At 38.8% G+C, this 26,792-nt stretch overlaps 1 protein-coding gene across 1 annotated transcript in view; it reads right to left on the bottom strand.

Annotated features, from left to right (window-relative positions):
• Positions 1–26,792, bottom strand: part of FBXO11 (F-box protein 11) — a gene marked incomplete at its 5' end in the record, with an annotated part of 81,301 nt that overhangs the window by 35,495 nt on the left and 19,014 nt on the right. Inside the window, 2 exons of the mRNA XM_082481202.1 lie at positions 4,762–4,843; positions 4,962–5,089. Coding sequence (XP_082337328.1) covers positions 4,762–4,843; positions 4,962–5,089 — 210 coding nt within the window. The remainder of the gene's footprint in view (positions 1–4,761; positions 4,844–4,961; positions 5,090–26,792) is intronic.

Below are 26,792 nucleotides of genomic sequence, written 5' to 3'. Positions count from 1 at the left end.
TTCAACAGCAGAATTAATACCAGATTTAAAAAAAAAAAAAAAAATTATTCAAAACAAAACAAAAAAACCTTACGAGCCAGGCTGAAGCCAGTAAGCTAGCAAAACTAACTAAAAGCAAGTAGTCTGGAAAGGTCTTATGCTCAAGAGACACTCAGGGAGCCCAAAGTCTGGGGAACGTATACCAGCAGTCCATAAGGTGAGCATGGCTGGGCATCACCAAAAACACATTACGTGCACAATTAATGTTGGTTTTAAAAAGGTCCTTTTCCACTGGAGATATAAAGGTTCTTTCCTGGGTCAAACAGGCAGCAGCAATCCATTCTACAGTCCTAATTACCCTTGAAATGCATCACAGGATAATTGGGCGTTGCTTCTGAATTCATCTTTTTCTGGTAGCTTTCCAGTTAGATGTGGACATACAGTCTTCTACTGTCTTACAAGCTGAAATGCTATGTTGTGAATGCAAGGCAGTAAATCCTCACAAGCCTTCCATGACCCATCTTCTCCTTTTAACACACAAATCCCTGAGGCATAAAGTTTGATCTTCTTCCCAAAACAATCAGTTACTTTTCTAAACAACCTAGAATTTTTTCTTTCTCCAAGTTTATATACATTAGGACCTTGAATAATTTTTTTATTGAATAGGGAAGTTCACTAGTGTAGTGCCTCCCATTGCTCAACAGTTTATTCTCTCATTTTCTTTCCCAGGCCCTATCTCAAAATGAAAATTGAAATCCAGATGCATTTCCTTACTGCAAGGGGCATGGACCAACATTGAAAGTGCCAAAAAAGCCTCCTTGCAATTAAAAAAAAGAAGCCACAATAACCTCAAAAAGCGCCACAATAACCTCCCTTCCCAACCCCCCCCAATAAATTCAAGTTGTATTTACTTGAAAACTTAGGCACTGCTTGCAAAATGAAGATTTTACAGGTGTTTGCTATCCTCGCCCACCTTTGTCCAAAATCCTGTAGAAGCGAGATTTAATTTAAATCACCCTTCTGCTCAATTAAGAAGGAGTTGATTTAAGATTTCTCCACTCAAATCACTGATACAGTGATTACTAAGTGGAATTCTCCAGTATAATTTAAAAGCTAATTTACTTCTTAATGTGAAGACTTTAATACCCTCTGGGTCCAAGACAGACAACCATGCTTTTGTTTTATAAATTCACACTTCACATTTTGGGTATCTTTTAGTAATCTGTTAAAGCAAGGATGCATTCAGTATGTTCTTACTCCCAGTTTACAAAAATAAGCCAAAACAGTTTTAAAGGTTTGTCTGGCCACCAAATCAGAAACATGTGTGCTGCTACTCCTGACAGTTTTATGCCTATTGACAAACTGAACGTTAAGCATGCAATGCATACTCTTATTAAAAAAAAAATGACAGTATTCCAAATAAGTGTTAAAAATAGACAAGAATAAAAATAAAAACGAAGTACAAGAGGTCATCACCGATCTTTATCTTTGCCCTAACATAAGTTGACAGCTGAACTATTTATGATGTTAATAAAGTGTTAATATACTAGACAATTGAAAATTAGAAACACAGCTGGTTATGTCATTCTGTTTCCACAGGATATGCGTGAAGCTAATTCAGTTTCAATTTTGACCATTTAGTAGACAGAAACTAATATACTAATCCAAGCCAAAGGGTAGGGAAAGCTGCCTGAAAGTGAATTACCTTCTTTGTACAAAGACCAGGAATGCCACCCCATGAATCCCGAATAGTGAATTACATCTTGTATGGATAGCTTTTTTGTCCATTTTAGTGGAGAAGATGGAGACAAATAGCTTTTGCTTCTTAAGAAGGCATTTAGTAAAAATAGTTTCTTAGTAAGAAGTAGAAATATGTCAGAAAACATAGCATGCGGCGTTCTTGGAAAAATATCTTATAAATCAATAGGAAAAGTAAAAAATAAATTTGAAGAGGCAGTAAGTTCTGTGAACTATGACCTATGCATGTACCTAATGTACGGAACAATCAACCAGTGATTCAGTAACCTAGAGTCTCAGTATCTACTCCACAGTTCAGTGAAATTACTTGTCTCTGAACTGAAGTTTTCCAAAGATGGTTAAAAGTCAGCAACAACTGCCCAGTATAAAACTGATATGCAAACATAGTGATCTTAAAGCAAGAGAGGGAAAAAACCTATACAGTAATAAACAAAAAAGGAAGAGTATGTCAAAAGATTAAAACCCTGAATTAAAAAGCTATGATAAAACAAGTGGTACTGAAGACACTGAAATAAACCAGTAAGACGAAGCAAACTTTTACAGTTGAGTTAATGTACAGTAACAGTCAGAATATACTGAATTTAAATCTTTCTGTAAATTAATATTATAGTAGCATATTATACAAATATTTGGATTAATAAGATCTAAACGCTGTGAATGTTTTCTACAGATACCAAACACATGCTAAATTTGTAGGTTTACTAGTCATTTGTGATATAAGCAGCACAGCTCTATTGTACCTTTTTCGTGTCTAATTTTTTTGGTTTCTATGGTTTTTGTATTCTACTTAAAAGAGTTTAAGTGAAAAATTATTCACGTATTTTGTATAATGTGTTGCTTTCTCATCAAGATTCTTGTATATTGATTAATCTTTCTGTCTCAGGATTGAAGAACTCATTGTCCACTGCAGAGACCACTGCAGGACAGGGTTGCAAATAATAGGAAGAAAAACATGTCAATATTTCAAAATTTTAATGTGTTCTTCTTAACAGAGTCTGAGACTGATCCCCCCCCCCCCCCCCCTTACAATTAGCAACACTCTCTCAGCAGCACCAATTCTGAAATCAGTATTAAAATAAGGAATATTCTTTTGTTTTTCCAACTACTGGCTCCACTCCAGTTGGAAACTCCAACTGACTGGCATTTCTCCACTCAACTCTTGTCAAATTTTCCTCAACTTGGAGTCCATACAAGAAGGAAAGACGTTTTCTTATGTTTCTAGTCCCATGCCTTCATTTCATCTCCAGTTCTAACAAACAGCTATATGTTCCAGATGACAATATACCATCTCCACTGATGACAATGCAGGAAGTCTCACACTTACAACTCAGTCACAACAGCTATCATTACCTATGCTAACAAAAATTGGGGGGGGGGGGGGGGGGGGGGAGCGGGGGGAAATCTCACCGTAATCAATACTTCTAAAACTTTACAGGAATATCTCAAAAACTCAATGGGGAAAATAAAAACTCACCATCATCTATACTGGGAAAGAGATTAATAGAAAATGGGTTGAGTTGGTCACTCCCTTGTTAGATTGCGACTGGTTTGAATACAATCTTAAAAGTACAATTATAAAGTCATTGTTTACAATTCCTCTGGTAATTCCAATGCTAGAGAAACTTCCACAGTCCCTGTACTTTCCCCACATGACCTCAAGAATGTAATAAAAGGAATGTGCAGCAAAAGTGTGGAGAATTCCTTTGGAAATTAGTGTCATTCATGCTGTAATTTGTACCACAGGACTCCAGTAAAGCTGCATATCTACTCTAAAGCAAGGAGGCGAGTAAAAGCATAACGAAGAACACATCATAAGTGAACAACCTTGAAAAAACTTAAGAACTGGCACAAGAAACTGAGTCTATGACAAAATGACTTTGCACAAGGCTTCAGATATCAAATCAGGAAATGAAACTGGAAGTAAAATGACACAGGTTGATGTTCAGTTGATTATGGCGATTTCAAGGATATACATTTGAGGTTAAATGATTCTTAACCATTTGCTAAAATGAAGAATTAATCAGGTGGAAGGGAATAAAACAAAGGGGGAAAGAGACAGAGGGCTCGAAAGGTAAAAATCTATGCTATAGAGAAAGTGAGAAGCCAGGAAGAGCAGACTTCAACAGAAGCAATGAAAATGTACCAAAGCCTTATGCCAGCTGCTCAGTCTTAATTCACAATGTTAAGGGAGGCATGGACTAAAAAAAAAAAGAAACCTGCTAGAAAAGCAATAGAAACCACATCAATTGGAATTGGCAAGTGTTGGTGTTGATTTTCCAGGGAAAAGTGACAGCAGATCTCCTGGAACTAAAGAGGGTGTCAGGAAACAAAAAGGGGTAGAAGCATAGAGACAGAAAAATGACAGAGAAAAAAGAAGAACAAGTAGGATATGTGTGCCTATATATGTGTGTGCATGTATATAATGTGTGTGCGCGCACAAATAAAAATACACACACAATATAATTATACATATGTATCGCATGTATGTGTTTGTTATACAATGTACATATACTGTATATGTGTGTGAAATATGTACGTATATGCATGTAGGTACATGTGTATTTTTTGTTTATAAATACACACACACACACAAACTCTCTTCACTCTCTCCACAATGAAGTGCTATAATGACATGCCAAGACTACCTCTAAACAATATACTGGAGCAACACCTCAATATGAGAAAAGGTAAGTAAGTCTAGTCAAGAGTGCTGCATCATTGCAGCATTATTGCTTGTAATAGTAGCTCGGATACAACTACATAGCACTTTAAGAAGCATAAAAAACAAAAAAACAAACAAAACCAAAAACCCCAAACCAACATGCCTGCAGTGAAGCAGGCAGACTAAAGGACCAGATTCTAAAAATCAGATTAAAATCATGCTTCCAACTTTGAAGTTCAGAACAAGTTTGTTTTTTCACTATGATTTCTCAGTTGGCAAACAGACAGGAAAAATAAGTTTCGGGGTGGTTGTAGGTGAAGTCAAAATGTTCCCCCCCCCCCCCACCCCCAAGAAGTTATTACCTGATAAATCCTGTGATTTTCCAGATACTCTAGCACGTTTAGCTCGGTGACCAAAGTTTTCAGTAGCTGAAGTGGAGGCACCCTTTAATGATATAAAGAAGAATTAGTTCACATATTAGGTAACTTTTCAAAAGTACTAAATAGCTTCCTATTCTTGAAACAGTAAGATTTACTTTACAATTAAAACAAACAAGAGTTACCTCCATACTGCTCTTTGTAGGGCAAGCTGTTCTTTTAGGTAGAAGAGTTTTTCTGCGAAGTTGGTATGGACTGTTTTGTGCACCAGGACCTGATTCTTCTGCAACCATATCTGCAGGTACATCATCATCTGTCAACAAAAAAGTAAATTTGCTAATTAGAATTGTAGGTTTGTTTGGTTTTTTTTTTTTTTTTTATGCAAGAAAAACGTTACTGAAATTTTCAGATAAATAAATCCAGATAGGGAGGGGGGGAGGAAGTGCGAGAGCACAAAGAACTTTTAGTGAAAAAACAGAATATACACAGCATACATAAAATTACATGAGAAAGTACACATGAATTAGCTTATATTCTCCATATGTACACAGCAGCTATACCAAAAGCTGCTTAAAAAGGAACACAAAACAAAACCCTAGGTTTTCAGTTTCTCTGCAAGCATGCAATTCACTGTACTAATTCCATCACCTCATTACCTCAAATTTTTCACCTAACACTATCAGCATAACAAGGAACACTGGACTTTCAATTATTAACCAGACCTTATCAAGAAATCCTTTAGTAAACATGGCATTTAGTACAAAACTCAAGGCAGAACTTCTCCCAAACATTTCAGGAATAGCTCAGGCTAGCATACAAATCCTTCTGTAAAACGGAGATAGCTTTAAATACATACATTCTGTTTGCCTGCCTAAATTATACTTAGAAAAGTAAGAGTATATTCTCTTCCTGCCCTTTAAAAAAAAAAAAAGTGCAGAAAGCATAATAAGTAAAATTTTAAAAGGTTTTGATTCATTAGTTTCAATTTTCCAAGTTCATATATTTATGGAACATACTCGAAACAAGCAAGGAATAATCACTTATCACTGCGCATGCCCTACAACTAGCATCACATAATAAAGTTACAAGAATTTAAAAAAGGCCAGAACAAAAAACGCCTAGAAAATAAATTAAAGCCCAGCTTCACTTAAATAAAAGGTATACTTTCTGCAGATGCTTAACTGTGAGAAAAGAATTTCAGACTTCCTTTTCTTTTTAACTGCTTTTTTGTTTTTCAACTAGGTAAAATCATGACGTAAAAGTGATAGCCAGAAAAGCAATACTGCAGAGCAAGCATTTTTTCCTTAATATACTATGGTGAAGAGATACTGATAAAAAAACCCAATCAAACAAAAACCAAAACCTACACACCCCACCCTAAAGCCCCCCTACGCTTCAAATATTAAAACAGTCTGTTTAAAACACAAAGCAATTTTAAAGGTTCTAAAGATTCCCTTACATTTTAAGATCTTAATCTCATTACTTTCCTGGTTTTTTGACATAAAACACAAAGCACTGCAGTTATATAGGATTATACATCCCATCATAGCCCAAGCTGCTACATCAGTGACAGCTAACCAACGCAATTCTGAAGAAAGAGATCTTTCAGTGTCCTCCTGCTTTTTTTCTGGTCCCAATTTTTCCTCTACCTTGGCAGATGCTTATAAATTGTACACTTCGTCATGTATTATAAACGAATCACAACAGTGCTGGGACATCTAAATAGAGGACAGAAGCTGGTAAAAACACGAAGATAGCTGATGGTGTGTGTGCAACTCCACACAGTCAGCTCAGGGCAATCTAGGAGAGTGTCCTCAGCTCATTAATCCACCTGAAAACTGACCCTGCAAGAAGTACCTCCATTAGCCTTCGGCCAGCCCAGCAGCTGGTCCAGCTCAGCACAGCCACAAGGAGGAGACAAGACCAGATGACTGGGAAGAACCACCACCCCTTTTGCAGCAACAGCACAGGTTTTTAAGGACAGAAGTGTGAAACTTCTACCAAAACCCCACCACTTTTTAAAACAACAGAGCAACCTCCATAACTTCAGCTAGAAGTTAGCTCACATGATACATGTCACTAGCATCTGAGCACTTCTCTGCCCATGAAGCCTAAGTATTTATGCACTATGAAAAAAACCCCTGAAGGACACTGATGGATGACCTGCAGTGCATTTTCCTGTGAAGGACTGTCTGGCCCAGCATTGGCAATGCACACTCACAGGAGGTTACAGACCCACTGCATACTCACCATTCAGTCACCTAATCTTACCTGTTTCTTTTCATCTCTGATCAAAAATACCCTACCAATTTAACCAGATACCAGCAGGCGGAAGAGAGATGCTGTTACGGGAGAGTTCCCAGCCTTCCCTCCCACACCTGAGCAGAAAAGGAGCTGTAGGGCTGAAGCGGGCCCCGCCAGGAGGAATTCAGGTGGCCACCACCAGCAGCAAGTCTCTCGTAGCAAAACACCCAAACTCACATACTCACACACTGCAGCACGTACCTACTTTGCACCCCTTATTTCTATTTAAGGTCTGATAGAGCAACGATGATTTCTGTTGCTAATATCTCCCAGAAACACACTACTCAGGGGTTCTCAGTGTCTTGTCTTAAGCCTGTTCCCCCATTTTGCATTAAAGACACAAAATGACTGTCAGAATGGCTGGGTTTTTTCCCCTGTTCTGGATGGTCAGTACAAAAGTTCAAAATTGCCACATGAAACACAGCAAAAGCATGATAAGCAAAGAGAACAGGAAAAAAAAGAAAAAAAAAAATCAAAGCACAGAATTCTGATCCTTCGGTAGGTGATGAAAAGGGCAGAGCCAAACCCCAATCAAGTCCTTAGAAGTAAAACCACAGAGACCACTAAGGACAAAACATATTACTGCTGGAAAGAGAAGGCAGAAGCCCGTGGGGGAAAATGGAAGTAAAGGTCAGTTTGGCTGAAACACTGAAGGACTGGCTAAGCAGAAAAGAAATGTATTCATTTTCTTGCAGTGGATTTAGGAGGATGACAGGACTCCCGCTCAAAGATTACTTTTCTAGCACAGATGACATTAAGGGATATGCACACATTCACTCAGATTCACAGCAGGTATCAGAAGAATTAAAATCTTTCTTTTTTCCATTCGTGCAGCAAGGAAGATGAGAGAAAGGCAACAGGGGAAAGCCCAAATCCATGCAGCACCTGGGAAGCTGAGCAGTGCCGGCCTGGAGGCACTGGTGGCCGTGGAACATATCGCAACAGCAGCTCACATACTGTGAGAGCAGCTCACGAGGAGGAGAGAGCGTTAGGAACCAAGAACCTCCGGCCCGGCCCTGCTGCCTGCTAACTGTGCGCAGGTAATTTGCTGGCTATAGAAGGATAATGAGAGTCAGGTGAGTTAGATGACTTCTTTCTCACCAGCAGTTCACATCACACTTCTGTGCAGAAAGCTGATCAGCCCCTCAGATTTCTAACATGTCAGGAACAATAACAACTGATAATATTTTTGCAAATGCAGCCTGTGTAGTTACCGTCAAGTGAAACATTATCAGGAAAGGCGAGGACTGGGAAAATGGAGAACCACCCACTGTAGGTGGAGCTCAAGTGTGAGACCACCTGAGGAATCCGAAGGTGCACAAGTCCACGGGACCTGATGAGATACATCCGCAGGTCCTGAGGGAACTGGCAGATGAAGTCGCTAAGCCACTAGCCATCATATTTGAGAAGTCGTGGTGGTCTGGCAAGGTTCCTGCTGACTGGAAAAGGGGAAACATAACCCCTATTTTCAAAAAGGGAAATAAGGAATACCCACGGAACTACAGACCAGTCAGTCTCACCTCTGTGCCTAGCAAGATCATGGAGCAGATACTCCTGAAACTCTGCTGAGGCACACAGAAAACAAGAAAGTGATTGGTGGCAGCCAGCATGGCTCCACCAAGGGCAAGTCATGCATGAAAAATCTGGTGGCCTTCTACAAAGGGGTTACAGCGGCAATGGACAAGGGAAGATCAACTGATGTCATCTACTTGGACTTGTGCAAAGCATTTGACACCGTCCCACATGATATCCTGGTCTCTAAATTGAAGAGACATGGATTTGACAAATGGACCACTTGGTGGATAAAGAACTGGCTGGACGGTCCCACTCAAAGAGTTGTGGTCAACGGCTCGATGTCCATGTGGAGAGCAGTGATGAGTGGCATTCCTCAGCGATCGGTACTGAGGCCTGTACTGTTCAACATCTTTGCCTGCGACATGGACAGTGGGGTCGAGGGCACCCTCAGCAAGTTTGCCAATGACACCAAGCTGTTTGGTAAGGTAGACACACTGGAGGGGAGGGATGCCATCCAGAGGGACCTGGACAGGCTGGAGAGGTGGGCCCAAGCCAACCTCATGCAGTTCAACAAGGCCAAGTGCAAGGTCCTACCTCTGGGTCGGGGCAATCCCAAGCACAAATACAGGCTTGGCGGGATATGGCTGGAGAGCAGCCCTGAGGAGAAGGACCTGGGTGTGCTGATGAGAAGCTCAACATGAGCCAGCGATGTGCATTTGCAGCCCAGAAGGCCAACCGTATCCTGGGCTGCATCAGAAGTGTGGCCAGCAGGTCAAAGGAGGTGATTCTTCCCCTCTACTCCACTCGTGTGAGATCCCACCTGGAGTACTGCATCCAGCTCTGGAGTCCCCAACATAAGAAGGACATGGACCTGCTGGAGCGTGTCCAGAGGAGAGCCGCAAGGATGATCTGAGGGCTGGAGCACCTCTCCTATGAGGAGAGGCTGAGAGAGTTGGCGCTGTTCAAGCTGGAGAAGAGAAGGCTCTGGGGAGATCTTATTGCGGCCTTCCAGTACCTAAACGGGGACCTACAAGAGAGCTGGGGAAGGACTTTTTACTAGGGCACGTAGTGATAGGATGAGGGGGGAATGGCTTTAAAACTAGAAGAGGGCAGGTTCAGATTAAACATTAGGAAGAATTTTTTCACTTTGAGGGTGGTAAGGCAGTGGGACAGGTTGCCCAGGGGGGTTGTTGAGGCCCCATCCTTGGAGGTGTTCAAGGCCAGGCTGGACGTGGCCTTGGGCAACCTGGTCTAGTGGGAGGTGTCCCTGACTGTGGCAGGGGGGTTGGAACTCTATGATCTTCAAGGTCTTTTCCAACCTAAACCATTCTATGCTTCTATGAAACTTGAAAGTTAAGTGACCTGTTACAGAAGTAGCCACGGTGCTTGGTTCTAGCCTTCCAAATGCTCCTTATAAGTTCTAGTCTACAGACTAACCAGCTACAGGTCTGGCTTTCAGATACATACTTCTCAGAAAGTAGTATTTCCTGAAGACTGCCCATTACCTTTCCCCAAGCAAGCAATGTGACAACACTAATCAGACCAAGAGCTCCATTTTGAAAATCCTCCCCTAAAACACACACTCACGTAACAGGCATACACCTGCTTTAAAGCAGAAAAATAAGTTTTAGAATTCAGAACATCAGTGCCTCCAAAATTTTTTGGAACAGCATCAGCTACTGCATCTAATAACATAAATAAAAGGCATTATAATAATGTTTGTTGATGGTATAAGTATAAAAGTTGATAAGCAAATTTGGGTGAGTGTGTGTCATATTAATATCCTCATACAAACACCTGCTGAAATGACTACCAGATGCTGTCACGGTGTTAACCAAGGCAATACACTAGCAGTTTTTAAGACATTAAATTAAGCTGAGTCTGCTCTCAAGTAAACATCTACCTAAATATTTATCTTACTATACTGTATAATTGGTGTAAAAGTCATAGAATGGTTAGAGTTTGAAGGGACCTTAAAGATCATCTAGTTCCAAAAATAATTTCAAACAAAATCATGTTTAATGAAAATTAAAAACTTGGTGACACTGACAGGTCAAAACCTACATTTAAATTAAGAAGTATCTTATCTGATAGTTCAAAATGGCTTGTGACACCTGAACCATAACACCACAAGCTTTAACACCCACAGAAGACCAGTAAGTACAAATACTTCCAGGAAGGAAAGAAAAATAAAATTAATCTGCCACTCTCTCAACTGCTATAATCAATAAAGACTGTCTTGCATTTCTACAAATGCTATGGAAGTGGGTACATTAAAGAGTACAAGCCTACCTTTTTTTTTTTGTTTCATGAAGACATTGTAAATTACAGAAAAGTGACATAGGAATGTCAAAATACTTTATTAAAAAAATACACAGATCATTTCTAGAGAAAGTTTATCATGTCTGCACCATCTTCTTTACAAAAACACGTGCATGTGGTTTCACTTCTATCATACACGTGTTCAGCTAATATTTCAAAGAGTCATCTTTAATATTAACGACAATTGTTGTGAAGACAGTAAGGCTGATAAAAGCTTTAAAAAAAAGTACAGTATTTAAACCCCTCAAAATACACACTTATCAGGAAAAAAAGAAAAGGGGAGGGCTTAAAGGGAGGAAGCTCTACACTAATCTGTAGGATTTCATCACTTAGTTTTAACACTACAATTTCACTTTTTTGTGCCGTTTTCCACATCTCTTCCAGACAGCATGGGGGGAACAAAACAAACAAACCAAAAAAGAAAAAAAAGAAATATTTGTAGCCAAGAGAGGCCAAATGCTGGGAGTGGCAGGTATTCCCAAACAGACAGAGCACTGAAATTGTTCCTGCAGACTGGGGGAAGAAAATGGTGAGAAAAATAGAGAAATCTATACCAAATTGGGACTAGGTCCTAGACAAACACGGCTGAAAAATAAAGTCAACCTATACTGAAACTATCTGAATGACATGATGATTCATCTTGCCTATCAAACAAATTTCATCAGTAACAGGAGTTCAGCATACAGCGCCTTAAGTAGAACTGGTGCAATTTCTGCATGAAATAATAAAATATTAAGATAAAAAAATCCCAATGCTGTCGATCTTCATAATTGGAAGAAAAATCTGAGAAATGCAACTAAAATGTGAACAGATATAGCTCACTCAGTTGCTCTGGGTCGAGCAAATCTTGCCATATATTTGGCAAAACATGGATAAGGCACACTGCCAGCCTGTGAGATGACAGCTCCAACTACCTCACTGCTGGATTAGCTTAAAATTGCAACAGAGAAGAAAAGAGGACACAAGTTTAAGGAAATAGAAAAGGAAGGTACGCACAAGAGACAGCAATAAAGGCAAAATGACTTACAAAACAGGAATTTAAGGTAGGAGTTCCGAGTTTGCACATACGATAACTGCAATAACACGAACATCTCCGTAACAAATTGTCAACCCAGAAAACAAGAACACACCCACCCACCATTTTTCTTTAAGCAGCAAAATCTCTGGGAGCGAGCTGTGAAATAAATGTATGTATCAGTAGTGTGACTGACACTCATCCTATGTCCTTGCAAACACTCTCAACAAGTAGCTGACACTTAAAAGCAGACACAATACCAAAACCCAAGAGATACTGAGCATAGAAATGGCACATTGTATTCCGTATCTCAGAGCAAATGTTTATCACACCAGAAGAAGCTTTCCCATTGATTGAGGGCAGCATTTAAGGGTTAGTTTAAATTATAGACAGAAGGTTGCTTTTGAAATGGAGACCATTTTCTTTTGAGAGCTATCTGAATCTCCCTCCAAAGAGACAGCCACTAGCTAGGAATACCACCACACAAAAAAAAAAAAAAACCCAAACAAAACAGAAAACAAATCCAAACAACTCAAAAACTGAGAAAGATGACATGCAAAGTTCACTGAGCCCAAATCCAACATGTCCTCAAAGCAAGAGCATTTTGGTGGTCTTCCACTGTCAAGTTCCACTTGCACTTCAAAAAACCCCAAAACTGAAAAAAAAACAAACCAAGAGAAACAGGAGGCATGTATACAGCAACTCCCTTTATTTTATGTTGAAAGTTAAAAAAATTGATATTGAACTAAGAAGTAGCTGCAAACTTATCTCCTACTAACACGAAAGAGACTTTAATAAATACTGTAATATTTTTTTAATTATCATTATGGAAAGAAACCCTGTAGTATTTTCCAAGCAATATCTAAAGCAGCTTGACTCACATAAAGATAAAATCTAAGAGTTGGTATTTTTGTAAGGTTCTGATGGCATAGGTCAACGAGAAGGATTAATCTCTGACAGGAGTCAAGGCTGTTTGGAACTCGACTAGCCCCAGCAAGAAGAAGATTCAGCGACAGATCTCCACTCAGAGTAGCAGGCTTTCAGTTTGGAAAGGGGACAGCCCTAACATTAAAACTGTATGCTTTCTTAAAGACTACAGAAAGATCAGACTTACTGAACACCATATGGAGTAAAGAGATTCTGCCTTCTGGGAAGCGACAACTAGATACAATAACCATTACTGACTACTAGAATATTTTAAATATACATACAATTTCTTACTGATAATAACCCAAAGATATATTATGTAAAAAAATATGCAAGCTTATTGTAATTTGCAATGGTTTATTTGATAAACAAAATTTATGTGGAATATCTAGAATTTCTCCTGTATAGAAATTCTTAAATTGAGAGAGAAAAAAAAAAAAAAAAGATTATGTTTTAAGTTAAAAGTCTTGGAACTTGTACAGAGCAAAATAAAAACACACGCACCACACCACCCCCCACCTCAAGAACCAAACAGCACCTTTTTAGAATTTACATTTTCAGCTTTTAAACATCAATACCCAAATGAGACAGCTTATTACTCTCTGGAAATGGGTCGTGCAGTCATGATGGCCTAAAAAGAATAAGAATAGATCAGATGCTCAACTATCTATTTGCTCAAAAGCTCATGCTAGTTTTACAACACAGTTAAGTGTATTTTCTACAAGGAGAAAAGTAACTACTTCTATCTACATAGACAGTTTCTTAAGGCTGAGATTTTTTGTGTGTTATTCTTGGGATCTAATGGAAATTAACCTTTACCTAAAATCTTTTCTCTTCCGCAGCACATTGTGAAGCCCACTACAGCAACCCTTACACAGGTCACTCAAATCAGACAGGCGAGACCTGAGCCTGAACACCCCCTTCAAAGGTCTGTAGGTCAACTAGCACCCTGAAAATGCTGCATACTAAAATACAACTTGTATACACAAAGCAAAAACTTAAGTTCTTAGAACTGGCACAAAGCAGACAGAAAGTGAAAGGAGACAACTGGGAAAGATAAACTGGCTGCAAGCCCAAAACTTGTCCCCAGCTATATTTCTCTAAAAATTATCAACCGTCACGAACAGCTACTCACATCTCTGAACCTCATTCACTAGGGAGTTCATAGTTTAAAACTATCTAGCACAAAAATCACGTGTGAACACTAGTTAAAAACCCCTTCAGGTATTACAAAGAGTGTTTTCCTCTTCAGAAGCCAGGAGCAGAAAGGGATAACTAGGATTTGATGAAAAATTCTAGTTTCTTACTACAACCACCCCTCCAAGAGAGATATTTAACACCAGGTTAAAGACTGAATTTCTAAAATTTTTATTAGACAGAGAATAATTGTGCAAGTACCTGCATACTTGAGCTAATTGGCAGATAACTTATTTTAGAGAGGGAAGAAAAAAAATATCTTTCTTACAACAAGCAGCTCTAATAATCAGCACTAGCATGTGTTTCAAACAATAGTACCAACAAACTAGGAGACAGATTTTTTCCTTTGGTAATTTTAAAAATTACACTGTTTTCCCAAACTGATAATAACTGTATTACAGCATCCTCTACAACATTTAGCAAACTAATAAACAAATCTCCAGGTGGCTGCTTTGCAAGTATTTTATTAAGAGAACTTCCCCTCCTGCTTAATAGGCAGCTTGACTCCTGCTCTGACAAGCTTTCATTGAGAAGGGACAAGGATCCCTTTTTGGGTGCATTCCTCATTAGTAAAGCAATACTTTCAAAGCTGTGGCCTTGCTGCATGACTCCTTGATGCTATAGTGAAAAAGCTGACCAAGTAGATTTTAAAGGTTCAGGAATATACAACATTTAAGAGCCTTTCCTATGTAGTGCTTAAAAGTCCTTCCCCATTACATTTCCGAGCGATGCTAAAGAAAATACTGTATTACTACAAGCTGATTTTTCTTTTTCCTGTCTATTCTGATTATTGACTCGAGCTTCCAACTAGGACCAATTTAATTAAAATTTCTACCTGGTTATACTGCTTCATTTGTTGGAGCAGTCGAGTTACCAGTCTCGAAGGTCATCCCCCCCCTTTGGCTGAAATACAGCAACTTTCGTCTCATTAGAAGAGCATAGCCAGTGACAAAAATAAACACACACTGAAAGAGGGTCAAGTATTCCCATTTTATTCTGCATCACAATTGACCAGAAAGATGTTTCCAATCAACCACCATACTTTAATTTCAGGCAGTACTTCAAGGTTCAAGAACACAACCCTGTGACCACACCCTTAGAACTACTGTCATGGAAAATAACACCAAACAAAAACAAAACCACACAACCAAACACAACCCTTTTCCTCCCTACAAAAATCCCACCTTAGCAGGAGGTGGCATCTCAGACAGGAAGAAATTATAGATTCTCCAATAGCAACACCAAAGTGACCAGAACGCATGGACTTGGATGACACAGAGGAATTGTTGAATCAAGCAGTCACCGGCACTTAAAAAAAAACCCAAACCAAAACAACCCAACAACCACCCAACAGAGAACTCACTTCCCTGAACTATGCTATTAGTAAAACGGCTGGACATTGATAGGATGAAAGCCAGCCTCCAAAACTTATGTAATGGGAAGAGAGCAGACGCTTGCTGGGGTCAGCTGGGACAATCAAGTAAATTAGTTTTATGGAACAGTCATTAAGGTAAACCAGTAGGTCTATCTTATCTAACCTGAGCCAGGCTGTCAGACAACATTTTTGTCAGAAAAATGTCATAGCTAGCATAGGTAAAATAAATATGAGATATTTGTGAGGATAGATTATTTCTAATAAGCATAGAGTAGCTGCGCTATAAAGCAGAAAGCTTACACTCTTTAATTAGATTAAGTCTAGATATTCTTGATAGCCATGTACTCCAAAAAGAATGAATTAGAAGTTTGTAAATTCCTGGTTTTATTAACTTCCGGTGGCAATTATTTCCAGCCTAATATCGTACTGCATGAATAACTGCCTTTAGCACTGCTGGAACTAAAGAATGAGAATGAATGACACTATTAGACTTTTCTTCATTTGAGTTCCTGGTATCTTTGAGGGGAAAAAAAAAAAAAAAAATGGGGCAAACCCCACAGGACAGGAATGAGGACTTTCAGTGAGAATACACAGATTTCACTTAATGCATCTACAATTTACAGTTCAAATTTTCTATGGCCCATAACTGATCCATTTGCAGAGATTTTCTGCCATGCACAGGAAGCTAAGAGAAACATGGCTCCCCTTCAAAGGACAGGAAAGTTTGTCTGTAATAAAACAATCCACATAGCTACAAGTCTCATTATGACTAAACACTATTGCAACTATTCAAGCATAACTCCCGTAAAACATAATCTCAGGGCACAATCATTTCACCAAGTTTTCAGGAAATGAAAGCCTCCCACAGATTTCTCTGCCATAAGCCACATCTGCAGAGCACTGTTGTAATACAGGCAGAAAAAAAAAAAATAATCTATCTCCTGCTACTAAGAGTAGCAGCAGATTTGAAGATACTTGCCATGCAAAGCCATCTGCCTTATATGGACCCTACATCGTAAGTGACTGACATCTATCAATACATTGGCCCAGCTGGAACCTAGTTATGTCAAGGAGCAGTTTTGATATACTAAACTAGGAATTTCCTAAGGTTCTTCAGAATTAAAAGCGTTTCCGAAATGCCTATCATGACAAGGAAAGGCAGTCACAGATCTGTCTTGCAGTGGCAATAAACTTAAGGAAAAAGAAAAAGGCAACCAAGATGAAAAGCCAGACAGTTCTTTGTGTGCTGGGGGGCCAGGAGGGTACAGTCAGCATTATTTGCTCCAAGAAAGAAGCAAGAGCAGGGGGAAAATTACATTAATAGTACTTTAAAGCTTACTGGCTTTGGCTGTCATTCTGCCCTTTCTGTATCTTAGTATTATATTACATCAAAGGAAGAAAAAAAAATAATAATCAAGAACCAGAAACCATCAATTTAAGCACTCTGTATTTTTTATGATTTAATGTAACTAGGAAAACAGAGGGTCACCAAGAAAAAATCTTAGTTTGATTCTTGACTTTTTAGAAGTCCCAGGTAACACTGACATAGCCTTCAGAAATAATATAAGCCAACAAGACTACAAAGCATAGTTTCCTACAGAAATCCCTACTGGTATAGACGGGCAAATACATACTGTACCAAGTAAAGTTTCTAAGTCATGTTCAGATGCATTGGCAATTTACACCAACCATTAATCTAGGAAGAAGCAGAGGAACACCAAACAGTCCAGAAGCAAAAAGCTAGACCTTGTAACTTTGACAGATAGCTGGGAGGAAAAACACCTTGAGCTAATAATAGTCACAATTTTGGATATCCAAGAGCATGTCACTAGAAAAAGATAACCAGGTGAACTGCAAAAGGTAAAATATGAATTCCACTACCTCTTTTTGGCTATTTCCCCTAACTTACTATTATAATAGTACTGAACATACATGCTACTTTCGCCTCCTGCCCAAGTACTGCATTCGACACTTACAGTATTTCAGATGTTACAGCCAAAATGAAAAAAAAAAAAAAACTAGCAAAAATCCCCCATAAAATGCCACCATGTGAACAACTAGCAACAGTATACTGAAAACTTAAATACACTACAGACTGGGAAGGTGAAAAAAAAAGAAAATCATTAGATTCCCCATAAATTATTGTTCTTTTATTCACTGAAAAGACAGATCCCCTATTACAGTAGATAGTTATTTTTAGCCTGACTTTCTGCAAGGCTATTCAATGATAATTATGCCAGAAACACACACACACACACGAAAGAAAGCAAGCGTTTATTATCCTTGGATCAGTCAAAAGTATGTTGTATCCAATGTACTTCGTAATAAGGCTGAATTTTACAAGACTAACTGTGGCAAGGTTTGCATGCACCAAGTCAAACTTATCTGATCATTACTTACTCTGAAAACTTCTCTAAATGACTGATCCTATTATTCTATTACTTGACTTACAAACTCCAAAGTGCCTGACGAGAGCAGGAAAGCATGGCTCTGTTTAACTTCAAGGAAATGACCGAGAAAAGAGCATGTGCAACTATAGTCAAACCAACATCATCAGGGCGTAGGAAGAAAATTCTTTGCTACTCATTACTTATTTGTGAGCATATATGTCATTAAGATGTGTTAAATAAACTGTCAAATTTGTGTCTAGAGAAGGGCAATGAAGCTGGTTGAAGGGTCTAGAGCACAAGTCTCATGAGGTGCAGCTGAGGGAACTGGGTTCATTCAGCATGGAGAAAAGGAGGCTCAGGGGAGACCTTATTGCTCTCTACAACTACCTGAAAGAAGGCTGTAGAAAGGTGGGGGTTGATCTCATCTCCCAAGTAACAAGCGATAGGACAAGAGGAAAGGGCCTCAAGTTGCATCGGGGGAGGTTTAGGTTGGATAGTAGGAAAAATTTCTTCACCAAAAAGGTTATCAAACATTGGAACAGGCTGCCCAGAGAAATGGTGGAATCGCCATCCCTGGAGGTATTTAGAAGACGGGTAGACGCGGTGCTTAGGGACATGGTTTAGTGGTGGTTATGGCAGTGTTAGGTTAATGGTCGGACTCAATCTTAAAGGTCCCTTCCAACCTAGACTATTCTATGATTCTCCAGTGTAGTGGGTGACTTCTGATTCAAATCTAAATTTAGGAGATACAGTAAAAATAAAAACCCGTTATCAACCCCAAATACCATAGTACTAAGGGTCAACAGCCTACCTAAACCCAAGCTGCTTTTGAGAAAGAAAGGAAAGTAAACCATATACAGAGAACAACTATCCATATTCAAACCTTCTGCTCCGGGAGATAAGACTAAATAGGTTTTCTAACAAGTTTTACAATATTAATACATTATATAAATACAAATTAGAAGAACATGACTGTCCGTTTTCCATTGCCAACGTATGTTGCAAAACAAACATCAGGAAAGCTGGAAACAAGGTTTTGTATTACATGTTCAAGGAAATTGCTGCACAGGGAGGACACTCTATTCCTCCTTGCCCTGTAGAGTAAGGATCTCCTAAGGACCCCAATCCAGCAGTTACTGCTCTTGGGCTTTTGGAGGAGAAAAAAAAAAAATTACATCCTGATTTTTTTTTTTTTTATTAGAAAACCAAATGGCATAGTTTTGATATATTAATCCCCATTTCTACCTTTGCTGTTTGTTTTCTCTCCTCCTAAACAGAACTTTTTTTAAAAAACATGTTGATTTTTACAGACATACTTCTTTTTTTAAACCTAAACACTGTGTAATTTCTATACACATTAATTACCCAGCCCATACCATAGCACTTCATAACCAACCCCTCCACAACACTCAGTGTTAACTTTCCCCTGTTTTCAACTGCAATGGAAACATGCTGTCAGATGCAGACTGATAATTTATTTTTATCATTAAAAGCAGTATCACGCATGAAATACCACACCAATGAACTTTCAAAAGCTTTTTCTAAATAGCTATTAAACTTCCATTACTATTAACTATCTATTAACACTCATCTCACATTGTGATTAGCTCTTACACATGGGTTTGTGTATATATATTTTTAAGTGTATCCCAACTTCAGAAAAAAAATACATTTTTAATATGTAAGGCAACTCATTTTGACACAGGAACTCAGTTTTTGGTAAAACTTCAGAGACTAAAACACCAGCAGCTGCAACTGCTAAGGTGTGTGTGGGGGTGGAGGGCAAAAATCACGGTATTTGGCTGTTAATTATGTCCTTTGGCAACTAATTATAGATACATATTTTTTTCTGAGAAATTCTGAAGTAAAATGTAATGGCAGCTTAATTTAAGAGTTTCCAAATTAAGACGTGTTTGCAGTGAATGTTCTCAAGTTTAAAACTCTGCATATGCAGCCCCATATCTTGATGAACTATTTTCAACTACGGACAATTTCATTAAAAAAAAATAAATATCTAGCTTCTTTTCTCAGCATCTCTCAACTGTTTTTCCCATGCCCCAAATTTGGCTAGAGCCAAACAAGATGGAATGGAAAGACCATCTAAGAAAAAAAAAAAAAAAAAAAAGCATTTTTCTCCCCCTCCCAATAAAGGAGATGCTCACTATTTGCATTTTGAGTCTATTCTTAACAGCATTAAGAGACATAAAGTTCAAGCAGGCAGTGTAAGCTTGGTTACATGACAGCAAGCGTAAAGTCACAAAACAGAGAGGAGCTACTGATTTTTCATATTGTCTAAAATATCCAGCATTAAGTGCTGAAAGTTTTCGACAGGGTTGTTTTTACTCCCTCCACTGCCTTTTATGTCCATTCTTTCAGTATACCTACAGCAGAATCCCGAACTTTTCCCTTTCTTAAACAGGTCCTCCTTCTCATGCACCTAAACTCCCATTTTGTTTAGTTTCCATAGTTCTGCATATTGACCCATTTTAAGACCAGATACAATGGCTCTGTCATTTATTCCATATCTATTTTGAAGTCCTGACCCACCACACCTCCTATAAACTCCCTATAATTTGGCATGCCTCAATATGATAAATTTCTGTTAAAAAAGCTATTTTAAAATAATGTGCATTAATTATAAAAGCTGTTTGAACCTATGTAACAAAAAACAATGGGGAAATGGCATGGTTGGAGAAACAGTCTGATAACACAGCCCCTTCCAGACTCCCAAAGCCCTGCACTATACACAGTAATCTCATGTTGTGAGCCATTAAAACAGAGATTAAGACAGCCATCAAAAGTAACCCTTACACTAGAAGGCCACAAGGACTTAAAGAGGCTTTAAGAGGAAGAAGTGTTCTTTAGCATCATGCCAAAAATTTAAAGAAAACTGACCATCTTAATATTCAACTTCTCCTTTCGTGTCTGGGTTGTTCCATCACTATCCCATAGCTGCCTCATGTATTTTCTCTCGGCCATATACATAAAGCAGGGTATTTAGAGACCAAGACAGTCTGGAGAGTTAGTGGACAAAACACATGCAAAAAAAAACCCACAGGATCATTAAACTCCTTTTCTGATTAATTTTACCTACATTTCCTGATTATTTTTTTTTCCCCAGAGAAAGAACAGAAAAAATGGGAAAAGACAAGAGTAGAAAGTACTAAAAGATGTCAAGATTTCCCATGGCAGCTGTCCCATAGGGAGGTTTCCCTCCATGCCATGACTAGTGCTGACTCTCCTCTACCTCCATACTTCCAACAAGCCTACATGGTTTGATCCTGTCCCATTTAGTAATTCTCAGCATTGATGAAAAGTTAAACAAATACATACAGAATAGAAATGCAGCTGTTTGCATATGCATAGCTGTCCAGGCTTTTTTATGCAGACAATTTTGATATATATACAAAAATACATCATAAGAGAAGAGTCACAGGTGTACAGCTCTGGAACAGTTCCAAACACACTGATCCACCAGAAAAGATAAACACCTCTCATTTAGCCAAACTAATTTTACTTAGTACGTCAGCAGACTAGGTCAGTCGCAATACCTCGGTTGAGGAGGGCTGCCACTTCATAGTATTAATTTATTGTGGCTTCTAGGTCATCTGACTATATCCTTAAAAGGTTGCAGGAATAAAGAGTATTAACATTAAGAAGGAACATCATATTACAAACAAGACAGATGGCTAACAAACCTTCAGATAAGTTCTGTATGACAAATAATCTTATAGATAATTATCTCTTCTGGAGGACAAACTGGTCAAATATTATTTAAAATAAAAACAAAGACTTCTTTGGCCCAAGGCACTGCAAAAGTTGACTTAGCTTACAGCTCTACACAAATAAGGTGAGAAAGCATTTAAGCACTGGAAGGACATTATAAAAAAAAAAAAAAAATCCATCTTAACATAAGGAGACTTTTTTTTTTTTTTTAATAAATGTGAGGATGACTGAGTACTGGCACTGGTTGCCTGCAGAGTTTGTGGAGTCTCCAACCTCTGTGAGCCCTTTCCAAGCCAGCCGTGGCTTTGCTGAGATACCCTGTTTTAGCTTAAATAAGCTAATAAGCAAAAGATCAGCTCAAAAGGCTGTTCCATCCATTTCTGAAAGATGACTTAAGTTAGGAGCGCAGACTCCCCACACAGTCAGCAAAGGGAGAAGGTGCCGTCAGAACGATTCATTCATTGCTTGACTCCAGCACTCTCACCAGGCAGGTAACAGCGCTCCCACTCCTGCTGAACACATCAAGACCAAGTATTTACACTCTAGATTTCTTATTACATGGCCTCGCTAGTACACCGAAGCTCCAATCCGGCTGCTTTTACCCAAGGAATGCTTTGTTATAAAACATAAATGTGTAGTACATTAGCATCTTGAAAACCTCAGCCCACTTCCACTCTACTGAGTGCATCCAAAAATCCCAGACATCGTGACATTAGGATAGGAAGACAGACCATAGTATTTTCAACCATACACATGTAAAACTACTAAGCTTTACATAGCTTAAAAACTGCTACATAAACATGGAAATTTTCTGCAGTGGCAAGTGTTACCACGTTAAGCATTCAAAGAATCTGTATCAAAGTATATTTTGTCAGCAAGAGACTTCTTATGAAGGAATAAGAATATTTTAGACTAAATCAAAACGTCCTCAGCACAGTAACTTAAAGATTTGACTAAAAGTACTACAACTGCAGAACACAGAGTTATATTTTAGAAACTCCCTCCTTCTCCTAGTTTTCCATAACATACACATTACCTCATTCCTTCCCAACTGTTAGACTCAGTTTCATTTCATCATCTTCCTGGTCCAGAGGTTTGAGGGGAAAAAAACACCACCACCATTATCAAGCATTTTGACCAGGAGTTTGCTTGTAAAACATCACACTTGACCAGACAAGTGAAATATCACCAAGCCTTTACAAACACACTATGTTTGTTTATTTAATAACAAACAGCTAAAGGGCTAGCAACTGATGAGGTATTCGTAACAAATGCTCTTTTAGAGTAGTAGCAACCTTTTTACAAAATTGAATGCTTCTGTTTCTTTAATTATATCTACAAGGGGGGGGTGTCAGTCTCAAAGGTGATCTGCAGAAATTTTAAACAGGATGACTGAAGCCGCTTCCCTCCTCGCTTTTCCAAAAGGTACACAGAGATATTTGCGGTTTCCCTGGAAGGTGGGCATCAAGACAACCCCGCAGAAAGAAAGAAACTGCTGCCTGACCATGTCATCTCAATTTACACTGCTCAAACTTGGTTATAACAAAAATAAACACTTTGATTACAGAGGTATAGGAAAAGATTTATCCCTTACTGCTAGTGTTGAGAAAGAAAGCAAGACAAAGCCCAAGGCATTCAACAGATCTTTCTTAAGAGAATTAAGATTTCAAAATTAAGCGCTAGGGTGGGAACAGAGCAGTGACAACATCCCATCTCTGTTCAGAAACCAAGCCCTCTCGAGCACAGCTAGCAGAGGCTCGCGGTGCCGCCAGGCGCATATCCCTGGGCTGTGCACCCTGGGCTCTCTCTTGGATCAGAAAGGATGGGCAGAAGGATGAGCATCCGGCAGAGGTAGCTGCAGCAAACTCAGCTCCCTGCACTCTCTTCCTATCCACATTTTGTGCTCTTCCAGTCATTTCTGTTTGTGCCAGGATGGATGACACATTTGACTTACAAGTACCACCTACTTAAGGGTCATCTTCAAAATAATATCTTCCCCCCTGTATCTTTCATCTGGAATTAAATACTTACACTACTACTGTACACCATCTTTGTAAAAGTTTGTAAATAACCTCCTGACACAGAAAGAGATAACTAATTCTTTTTCTATATTATTGAATAGGAATTTCAGAGTTTAAAATAAAATAAAAATAATCATGAAGCACTACTGTGCCAATTCATGATTTCAAGTATCTTTGCAACTGTAAATTGAAGTATGCTAGAACACATGCTGGCTGAACACACTGGAAAACTCACCTGCTAGACAAGATCACACCAGCTAGAAAACCAGAGTAATAATATATTCAACCTCCTACACCTTCACTCTAAATTACAGTCAATTTGCTAAAAGTGAAGCCACACGCAATCATTCTCCCTTACAAAGTATGTTCTCAAACTAATGAATCTACAGGCTGCACTAAGATGGTTATATAACATCACCAAATTGAATTTATTTTCCTGGCCCTATTTTCTGTCAGTCTTCGTAATCATCGTCTCAGTTTCAGTTTTCTTCATCAAGTCATCCTGTCACAGTTTCACCTGTTCTGAACTTACCAACCTGACACACCTATAAACTACTCAATTGTTCCACTTATTAATTTGCAGCAGCACTTGGAGACACAGCCAAGTTAGTCACTTCAAACACTTAAAGCGGGGGGGGGGGGGGGAATCCAAACTTACCCTGAAGAGCTTGTAGACACGGTTGCAAGCAAGACTAGAACAGGAGAAAGTAAGACACAAGAAGTAATCTTGTTATTTGTTTTCACATGAGCTTATGCCTGCATATTTGACTGTGCAGTGTTTTGGGGTTATGTGAACAACGATCACATCTCTCTGTCCCTGCTGGCTTGCTTACAGCCATCTCTTCTCCTAGTTGATCATCTCAGATGATGGCCACATAGTTTAAGAACTCTGCCCCCAAAGACTTGCTTGAAACTGATGAAGCCAATCCAGAACTGGCTGCTGCCATCTTGAGATACTCTACCCAATTCATGAGCACCTAAATGATTAATGTCTTCCAAAAGTAGGTAGGGGGTTTAAAAGATGTTGCTGCTTATATTCTTTCAACTGCTGCTTCTTTCAGACATCACTGCTATACAGCAGGGGTTGAATAAGTATTTTTCTATTAACTCCTTGGAATTTAAATACCACTGAAAACAGCAGGTGACAATAAAGGAGTATCTAGTGAACTACAGTTTTGAACTTTTGATCTGAATTACTTTACCTTGTGCTAACACTTAGGAGACCAATTCAGTACCAAGAGCCCTTAACTTCATTAACCACATTTATCCCACATTTTTCTTTACTGAATTTGCAAACTATACAGTCATGCTCATTACTGTGCAATCGAAATGTTGATAGAATGGCCACCTTTCCCTTCCACTCCAAAGATAACAAAAGCATCTTGATGCCATACAAGCATGCATTTCAGAAACATACAACCCCCAACAGGTCTTTACGAAGCAGTTAAACTTGTAAAGAAAATACACAGCCCATGGCTTCTCTATGCTCCCAAGGGCTGGACAAGTGGGCATTATTCAAACCCTCTGAAACCTAAGGTTTCCAGCCAGCAAGGCTAGAAGGCAGGCTGCTTTAAAACACACATTCCTTGAGGAACCCTGTCATTGTACAGTAGCTGGCTGACAATATTTTTTTCCTCTAGATGCCAGAGCATATGCCACCACTGATGACTAAGTAAGGAACACAAAGAAATTTTGGTGCATCAGTCAAACCATGATTGAAAAACTATGAAGCCTGACATCAGATCAGGCTGCTATCTGTGAAGTGTAATACTTAGCAGTCAGTGAATTATTTCATGTTAGTGCTGTGAATTTCTGATACTGACACAAGATGAGAAACAGGCCAGAGCCTGAACTATGATGGAATGAATCTTTATTTCCAGTTGATAGGCACAATGAACACTGGTAGCAGACATATGCACTGCACTATCTACAGTGATATTCTGGGAAAATATTATGGTAGTTGGAAGTGTCCAGTTATAACCAGAAATGAACAGTAAACAAAACTGAGATATCACCATAGAGATTTACTTCCAGTAACAGACACCTCAGATATGTCTTCAAAATAATAATAAGAAAAAAATCCAGAAAAAAAAATATTCCACTTTGTATCTCAGACTCTCAAAGGACTTACAGGAGGTTGTCTTTGGTGAGGAAAGTTCAAGACCTCTGTCACAAAGTAAGAGCTATGCATGTGTGCATAGATACTAGATAACAAAAAAGAATAAATCTTAAATATTGACAAGAGTCAGAGCCTGCTTCATTCTGCTTCTGTGCTTTCACCTTGATGCTAGACAATAAAAAAGTCTTAAATACTGAGAAGAGTCAGAGCCCGCTTCACTCTGCTCCTGTCCTTTTCACCTTTCCTGCATAATTTGATCCGGGAAGAATTGCAGTGCTTCAGGGAACACTGGTCAGTGCCAACAATTCAGCCCCAACCCAGAACTAATCATCACTTCTAGAGACAAAGAGGTTTTTATTGACCATCTAGCATCTTTATCTTGAAGACAGCCTCTCTAGGGAGTCTAAGTCTTCCTAGAGGAAAACCTTGCATGCAAAGCATCTACAGACTGATGATACCCTCTTTTACATAGCCACTCCATGTGCCACATCCACCTTCTCAGCAGACCAATGCCTATGGACAGAATAGTGAGTATAGAGTGCAACCTCAGTACAACAGATCACAAGTTTCAAATCCTACAGATGTAGAACTTACAAGACACTGTCCATTTGGAAGCATAAAAAGACCCCATTACAAAACCACATTTGTCCAGTCTGTTATGTTATATTTGAAGTGTAAGCATAGCCACAAACAGATTCAGTATCACTAAATACTCAAAAGAAAAGAATCCTTCATGAGTTATTCTTAAATCATGAGCATTCAAAACGTTCTTAGCAAGTAAAATATATTTCGTGTACTCAAAGTATGCCACATGGGACACAAACACAGTTAAATTCAGCCTACTAAATAAGTGGATGCTTTCCTCCACTGAACTAAAATATACAATACTTGTCAACTATTAATTATACTCCATCCAGAATAGCATCCTTAGATCTCTGTTCATTGTTTGTTTTTCCACTAGTAAAACTGGGATATTCTAAGTGTTCTAATATGTATCAAGGATATTTTACAAGTGCATTGAACTTCGCTGTTTCCCTCGTACTTTTGTTGAGCGCATGGAGTATTAGCCAACTTTGTTATATTCATGCTCAACATAGCCACAAAA

The sequence above is a fragment of the Vanellus vanellus genome (genome assembly GCF_965231255.1).
Source record: "Vanellus vanellus genome assembly, chromosome: 3".
Classification (NCBI taxonomy): Eukaryota; Metazoa; Chordata; class Aves; order Charadriiformes; family Charadriidae; genus Vanellus; species Vanellus vanellus.
This window is presented reverse-complemented; position numbering and strand designations above follow the sequence as displayed.